Genomic DNA, 8,483 nt, shown 5'->3' with positions numbered 1-8,483 from the left:
CAAAAAACAGAATTTAAAGTTGATTATCAAACAAAAAGCAAGTGTTCACAGTTACCATCATAAAAGAATCAGAAGCAACATCAACTTGCTCTTCATTAGGCTGTCTAGAAGAACGACGCCTTGTTCGTGGTGTTGTTGTGGAAGCCTCAGTCACATAAGCACCATATAAATAATCCAACCTTTCCTTGAACTTCACCAACTCATTAGTACCCTCTATTTCCCCATACACCTTCTTAAAAGCCCACTCCACAAACTCATACTTAAATCGAGGGTCTAAAACAACAGCCACAACCATGATTATGCTAAAGTTGGTCCAATATTTAGCAAATTTCTCATTCATTCTTGCTGCCATCTTATGCATGAAGTTATCAGAATTTTCAAGCTCCTCTTTCAAGAGTAAACGGATTTTCAACACATTTGGGAAGTATACATTAGCGGTAGGATAATTAGTACCCGAAAAAACATTTGTCACATCAAAAAAGACCTTCAAAAATCTAAATAACTTCTCTATTCTCCCCCACTCCTCATTTGTTGGACAATGAATGTAATTGGCATCAACCTTTTGAAAATGAAGAAAAGCTTTTTTGTAGTACAAAACATTCTCTAACATCAAATAAGTTGAATTCCATCTAGTAGGGACATCTTGTCTCAATCCTCTACTTGAGTCTAGTTCAACATGTGCCACACAAGTCAAAAAACGTTGCTTTCTAGCCTGAGACCCTTTACAATACTTCACAGTTTCTCTCACCTTAACAACAGCCTCATTAATTTCTTTTAACCCATCTTGCACAATTAAATTTAGGATATGTGCACAACACCTCACATGGAAATAATCCCCCCCACATACCAAATCAAGTTCATTTTTAATTACATCAGCAAACACATCATTAGAGGAAGCATTATCAAGAGTAATACACATGATTTTCTTTTGGATACCCCACTCTTTAAGAAAATCATAGACATGGTCAGACATATGGACACCGGTGTGAGGTGGAGGCAAAAAACGAAAGTTCAGAATTTTTTTTTGCAAATTCCATTGATTATCAACAAAATGGGCAGTCAAAGACATGTAACCATCAGTAGTAATTGAAGTTCAACAATCAGATGTAAGAGAAATTTTACCCTTAACTACACTCAACTCCTCCTTAAGTTTATCTTTTTCCCTCTTAAACATTTTCAGAACATCAGCCTTCAAAGTATTTCGAGACACAAGTTTAACATCAGGATTTATGTAATTAATCAACTTCCTAACAGCACTATATTCAGCAAACTGAAAAGGCAAATCATGTTTCACCACAGCAATAGACAACATCTCACGAACAATATCATAATCAATTGTAGGAACCCTATTCATCATAGAACCAGAACTGCTTGAATCAATAATCATCTGACCCACATCTTTAAAGGTCCTTTTTTTACATTTCTTAATGTGGCGTTTTAAATTACCAGTTCCTTGCCTACTTTCAGCATTATATTTCTGCCCACATTTTTTACACTTGCAAATGATGTTACCTTGTTCGTCAGGTTTATCAAGGAATTCAAAATTTGCCCACACATCTGAAGTGAGCTTTCGTTGGCGCTTGAAATGAATTCCAGGCTTATTCAGCGAGGTGACATTAGAGGTTTTCTTCTTTGATTCCGTTTGATGAGAATCAGAAACTTCATCATCTGAATCAGAATCCGGAAGATCAATGGGTTCATCAGGATTAGGGCTATTAGCCATCTGTGAATAAATTAAAAAAAGAATTACACTCATGGCATAAAAGATAAAACATGAAAAACAGAAGTATAAACTCATGAGTCATGACATAAAGAATCAAACTCATGAAATTGCAGAGTAAGAAAATCAAATCAGGGCAAAAAATCGCATAAACAAATCGCAAATAATCGCAAAATAAGTAAATAACAAATCAAATCTTCGAAAGAAATTGCAGAGTAAGAAAATAACAAACGAACAACATTAAATGATTAAATCACATAAACAAAGCATACATAAACCATAATAGCAAAAAATCGCATTAAAAAATCAAAGAAATCTGAAAATTGCATAACCAAATCAAGGAAATTGCATAAACAAATGACTCATGAGCAAACAAACTCATAAAAAATCGAATAATAGGATTATTACCTTCAGAATGTTTGAGATGAAGCTTCAATCTTCAAGGTTCAAGCATTTTTATTTCAATCTTCAAGAGTTAGAGAGAGAAAAGAGAGGAGAGAAGAGAGAGAAACTGAGAAGAGAGAGAGTTTGAGTGAAAGAAAGCGGCGAGAGAAAGAGGGAATTAGGGTTAGATAATTTGGGCTTGGCCCATATTTTAAAATTAGGGTTTTAAGTTAAGCGGGTTGGGTTCGGGTTGACCCGACCTGAAACCGACCCAATTAAATAAACGGGTTTATGCGGGTTGGTTTCGGGTTGGGATTTTCAACCTGAACCCGACCCATTTAACTTCAGGTCGGGTTCGGGTTGAACCAATTACATAAACGGGTTGAAAATCTCTATCAAAACCCATTTATTTCGGGTTGGGTTCGGGTCGGGTTGTCGGGTCGGGTCAGCTTTTGCCAGCCCTAATTACGAGTGAGTGTGTGTTGTTGGGTAGCGACTTCTGAGCTTTCTCCTCCATTGAATCGGCCTTTGAGATTTCTCCTGCACTGAAGTAGTTTCCGAGCTTTCTCCTCTATTCAAGCAGTTTCTGAGGTAATGTGTTAAATCATCGTATATATGTGCATGCCTAAGTAGTTGTTAATCCATAATTAGACTTAACAAACTACTGCAAAGTGTCTCAATTAATTAATCAATGCACGTGTGCTTTCTAAAGTGTCTCATTTTACTAGTAATAATTTTTTTGTTATGTTTTTGTACAGTATACTTCACGGTTTGGTCAGATTACTAATTTTGACTTTGATTTTGTATATATGTGTACAACTTTTTGTTTGAATATTAAACTAAATCTTTGGATTTATAGAGATTTGAAGTTGAGTTTTGTGAAATGGAACTAATTTTCTCCGTGGATTTGTGTGATTTTTGCTTCAAGTTGTTTGAATTAGAATTTGGAATGCCTGAGAAAATTATGAATTATTCTTGAGTTGTTTGATAGCAATTTTTGCTTCAAGTTGTTTGAATTAGAATTTGAAATGGCTAAGCAAATTATGATGAATTATTCTTGAGTTGTTTGAAGCAATGAGGTCGGATGAGTGATGAATCATATTCGATTGTACTCACTAATTAATATTCTTATATAAACAAGTTAAACATTTTTGTTATGCTCCCGGTTTGCGAACTTTGATCCTTCTCTAGTTAAAATAATCAACTCACAATGGTTCTGATTAACATAAGAAATATGGCATGGTTTATTTTGAGCTTAAAGAGCTTTTTATTCTTTTTTTTTTTTTTTTTTTTTTTTTTTGTCATTCACAACAAATGCTGCTATTTTGTTCTGATTTTGTCCTAATATTGTAGAAATTCTCTTGTAATACTATTTGCTAAAGAATTATGTAGATCTATTTACAAAAATTTTGTTAATTGCAGTTTATTTCCAAAGAGAAAGACATTTATTATGGACAAGTATGGATCACTACCCAAGCTTCACTGGTATAATTTTTCCTTTTTATTTATTTATTATTTTTTTTGTGATATCTTATGATCGATGTGGAACTTTTTTTTGTGAAGGTGAGATTCTATAAAAATAAGGAATATACATTTAATATTCCTTATGAAATTGGAGAGACTGATGGAAATGGTATTTTAGTTTGTAATCTAATTTTAGAATGTAGGGGAAAGAAAATAAGCAAAAAAAAAATGAGTTGTAAAATAATGGATAAGAATGAGGCTTTGCAAAGGATGAGAAATAGAAATGCATGTTATTTCTACCCCGTAGTAGGTTTCCAACAAGGTGAATTGGTTTTGTGCGTCGGTAATTTTGTTGGGGTTCAATTAAATGATTGGATTAGAGAACAAATACAAAATAGTAGTGGATTATGGAGATTAGATGCGATTAACAATGTTATTATTGCTGGGCCAATGTTAATCCAAATAGCTAGGGAAATTGCTGAGAGTTTAACCCTATGCCAGCAACAACAAACACCCTTAGGTTTTAATCGTAACTGATTATACATTAAGGGAACTTCTTTCAAGCTCTCTGATCCTCCCAATAATCAAGGTATTACTTATTTATGTTTGTAATAAAGATTAAAATTTTCAAACAAAATGGAATGTAGTATTACATTTAAAGTAATTTGTGTTTTATTTGTAGGTGATGTTGTTGGAATTCGTAACGATTTGCGAGAATTTGTCAACTTCGTTAACGATGCCGCAGTTGGTTATAGAAGTGATCGTAACATCTTGTTGTTTAACGAGTTGCCTAACATGTCAATCTCTAATGATGTTGGAGAAGTAGTGTAAGTTACCATCTTCATCTTGTTTAGATTTGAGTTTTAATTAGTTGGATATAAAAGTGATTATGTATTTCCCTGTTTGAAATTCATATAATATTTAGAATTTCTAATGACACCAAAATTTGGTTATTCTTGAAAACAAATCATAACTTGTCTTAGCTTCTAACGGCAACATTAAACTTCATTTTTTATTTCTCTCAACCACTGGAAAATGCTTTTATCAACAAGAGTATTAATTCCAATCCAACTATAAATCATGCCATAACAATGCTTATTGACATGAACTCAACTGTTTTAACATAACAGCAAGCATCAAATCTGACTAGTCTAGCTTGAGTTATCTACTTTGCTAGGGACAATCCCATCAATGATGTGTGCTTAAGAATATTTAACTTGTTCCAAACACTGACACCATGGGACTTTTAAATTGTGCCCAATAAGCCATTATAACCACCATAAATTGATTTTTTTTTTCCCACCACGCACTTATTCTGCAAGAAGCCATCAACAATTGCATCCTAATTTTACAAGCATTCCTCCAACCCCAAGTAGAAATTCTATGTATTTAATGAAATATAGATTTTCCAAACACTGTCTCATGTTATTTATGTTTTTATTTTAATAGGATACTCTCTTACTTCATTTGTCATTCTCCACTGTTTTGGAGTGTTTTCAAGATGAATTACTCCATATATCGCGTCGATAACTGGGTGAATAAGATACCAGTTGCTAGTTATCATCCGTTACGAATGGTATATAATAGATCCGGAGGACCGCACAATCGTATGTTGATGCAATATATCAGATATTGTTATCATCATTATTTTGATAAGGTAATATTTATAAAATAATGGTATAAAAATAATATCTTAGATATAATTGTTTTATTTTATTTTTAGTAAAAAGCTAACATATTTTCCCTATTTTGCAGCACCAAAGTTCTTCTTTTGATCATCTTGATGACGAATTACTGGCGCTATTTCCCACTGCATTTTCAGCTACCTATGGAGAACTAGCATTAAGAATCAACTCTTTTCCTTTTACGGTACCTAAATCAGAGTTGTTGAATCACCTTCACAGTGTCGGGTTAATTTACAATAGAGGTAAATTTACTAACTATCTTTACACTTTTCTTTCTTTATATTATGAAGAGTTATTGTTCTTTATTTGTATTTTTGTGGAATTTGTATTAATATGAACTATTATGAAATATGAATTTATTAATGTTACAAATGGTTATTGTGTGTTTAACTGTTATCTATTTATTTTTAATTGTAATTTTTATTCCTTACCTCATTTGTTTTCGGTTCTAGTTTTCTAGAGTCTAGACTAGTAAAAAAAAAATCATTCTTCTCACATTCCTTTCCCAGATACATCAACCAATCATACACCCATTGAGCCAATGGATTAGAAGTGTTGATTCCTAATTAAGATTCCGCCCCCCCCCCCCCCCCCCCCGTTGCTTGGCTTAGTCAATGACAGTAACGAAACAGTTACTGTCGCTGTTTCGTGACCCAAAGATAGTAATCTTTGATTTGCGCCCATCCCTAGTACATGTGCTACAAGCTGGCTCTTCTAATCAACCTTTAAGCATTTTAAACTTTTGCTTACAAAGTATAAAATTCAATTGTTGTTCTTCTGTCAATGGAAGAAATTAATTTAAATGTCAAGCCCATTGCAAAATTTTGAAATGTCAAACTGTTGTAAATCTAATCCATATCTATGATACTTGTAGGTAACGTCAGGGATCGAGCTGCAATTCGAGAGCAGAGAATGTAATAGATAGCTGATCACAATTTGTTTGTATGGTGACTCTGTCACGTTGTGTGTTGCATTACACGCTGTACGGATTTGATATCTTATCGTCTCATGTTTGGTTACATCTTTTGTGGAATTTATGTCGTGTAATGATGATATGATACTATTGATGGCATTCTGTATTTGAGTTTCGTGTCCTTAAAGACAAGCACTACAAGTTTGCAACATTACTTGTTCTGTGTATGAGAATGTAAGAATTAATCTTTTGTTCATTCCTTGATGTGTTTTGATTCATATTTCATAATAGTTCATATTAATAAATTCATACAAGTGTACGAGATATTAAGAATTGAAAATGTTAAGTGACACACTTGAATAATAATTAAATCGAGGAAATACTTGAATCTATTACATGTAAAACATGTTAAAGCTGGACTTACCAGGGTTGTACAATTGTACTAACCTTCTATGTCTCTACTGAAAAGGTTAAGATTGATTGAACTTGTATGACTTGACTCATACAAGTGTATACCCGGAGGTCCAAAGGGAACAACCCAAGAATCAATGGTCAAGAAATCAGCAACTACAACAAAGAACAAGAAGACAAAACCCATTAAGAAGCAATTAAACTTGATTATACTAGTATACAATCATTCACATGTTAACAGATGATTAATATAAATATATTACTACATTTATATATCACAACATAGTCATTGTATTAATGTTAATTCTTTTTCATAGTTTGGAGTGGAAAATTATTACTACATAGTCATTGTATATATAAATGTCATTCTTTTTCATAGTTTGGAGTGGAAAGTGATTTTAGATGAATATTCGGTTGTATTTTGGTAGATGTTCAATCGCATAAAAGTATATGGTTTTCACATATTAATATACGATTACTAGAATTTTGATAAATATTTATATTTTGGTCATCTTCTTCAAATATTTCATGCTCGGTTAAATTTTGAGTTTCAACATATGTCTTTTTTCAGATGGATGTATGATAAATCACATATTGATAGCTTCAAGTGTTATTTACGTATATATTTCATGTTCATCGATTGATATCTTTCATAGGCATTTTTAAACTAATGCATGTTCATTTATATATTAATAGATGTACATTTTCATATTCAATTATGTAAATATGTTCATTATTGTATTAATAGTTGTTCATTCCATATTAATAGATGATCAATTCTACAAATATATATGTTCATTTATATATTAATATATATTCATTTCCATATCGATCATTTCAATTGTTATATTTTCATATTCATATGAAAATTGGTTCATTTCAACACTTATTCTTGCTCAAATCTAACTAAAAAAATCTTGTTTTTGTCGATTAGTTAAACAAAGAATCGTGGATATTTAGCAAGGAAAAAAAAGAAAGATCAGACGACAAAAATAAGGAAATCAAGAATGCATGGATTCGCGCAACATCAATATGTGTAGAATTGAATTGTATATTTAATATTCAATAGTTTAATTTTTGGTGATATACAATTTCTATTTGATTTTAATAAGAAGGATATAAACTTTTTGTTTCCCAAAGTATTATTACAAATCACATCGTTCAAAAGCAAACATTTAAATAGTATATATATAATACTAATATTTTTTTACGACTTTGAACCATCATTCACTAACTATATTAGAATATGTTCATAAACACACCTTAACGATCAATAGGAAACTGTACAAAAGTTAAACATTCAGTTCTTGTATCAAGTCACTCATAGAATTTAATATTTCTACACTTATTATCTTTATAACCCCTTATTAGAACAAATAAATCCTTTCATAAAAAATGATCCATCCTTTCGCCTCTTACTCCTCCTAACTCTGATCCCAAACCTTTCATAAAAGCATACTCATTATATATTTCATAAGCATCATCTACCGAAGGAAATTGTTTCCTCCGAAAATCAAAGTGACTTGCTTCTTCAAAAATAACAGCATCCTCTATTCCCACTGCAATAATTAAAAATGTAATAAATGAACAAATACAGTAGCAATAATGGTCAATTACAATAATGCATTTGATCAATTACAGTAAAATTACCATATGTAAAAATATATATGATCATCTATAGTTACATAACTGAACATTATTAATGAAACTACAAAACAGTGATAATCATTAAAAGTTGCATGTACAACTTATAATTCCATAAACACAAGTGTATATATAAATGAACATTTATAATTGCATAATTGGACATTATTACAACAAAACTGTTTGGGGTAAAAATACCCTAAACACGTGGCCCAATGGCCTAGTGACACGTGGCATCCAGCCGTTGGTCAGCAGGGCTCCA

General features: G+C 31.9%; 1 protein-coding gene across 1 annotated transcript; it reads left to right on the top strand.

Moving 5' to 3' along the window:
* Positions 1-4,679: 4,679 nt before the first annotated feature.
* Positions 4,680-6,375, top strand: LOC110700816. Its single transcript, XM_021878405.1, has 3 exons — positions 4,680-5,225; positions 5,324-5,495; positions 6,128-6,375. Exons 1-3 carry the CDS (start codon positions 5,070-5,072, stop codon positions 6,169-6,171), a joined length of 372 nt encoding a protein of 123 aa, XP_021734097.1. The 5' UTR covers positions 4,680-5,069; the 3' UTR covers positions 6,172-6,375.
* Positions 6,376-8,483: the final 2,108 nt, after the last annotated feature.

The sequence above is a fragment of the Chenopodium quinoa genome, unplaced genomic scaffold, assembly GCF_001683475.1.
Source record: "Chenopodium quinoa cultivar QQ74 unplaced genomic scaffold, ASM168347v1, whole genome shotgun sequence".
Taxonomy (NCBI): Eukaryota; Viridiplantae; Streptophyta; class Magnoliopsida; order Caryophyllales; family Amaranthaceae; genus Chenopodium; species Chenopodium quinoa.
Note: the sequence above shows the minus strand (reverse complement) of the source record. Positions and strands in the feature narration are given on the sequence as shown.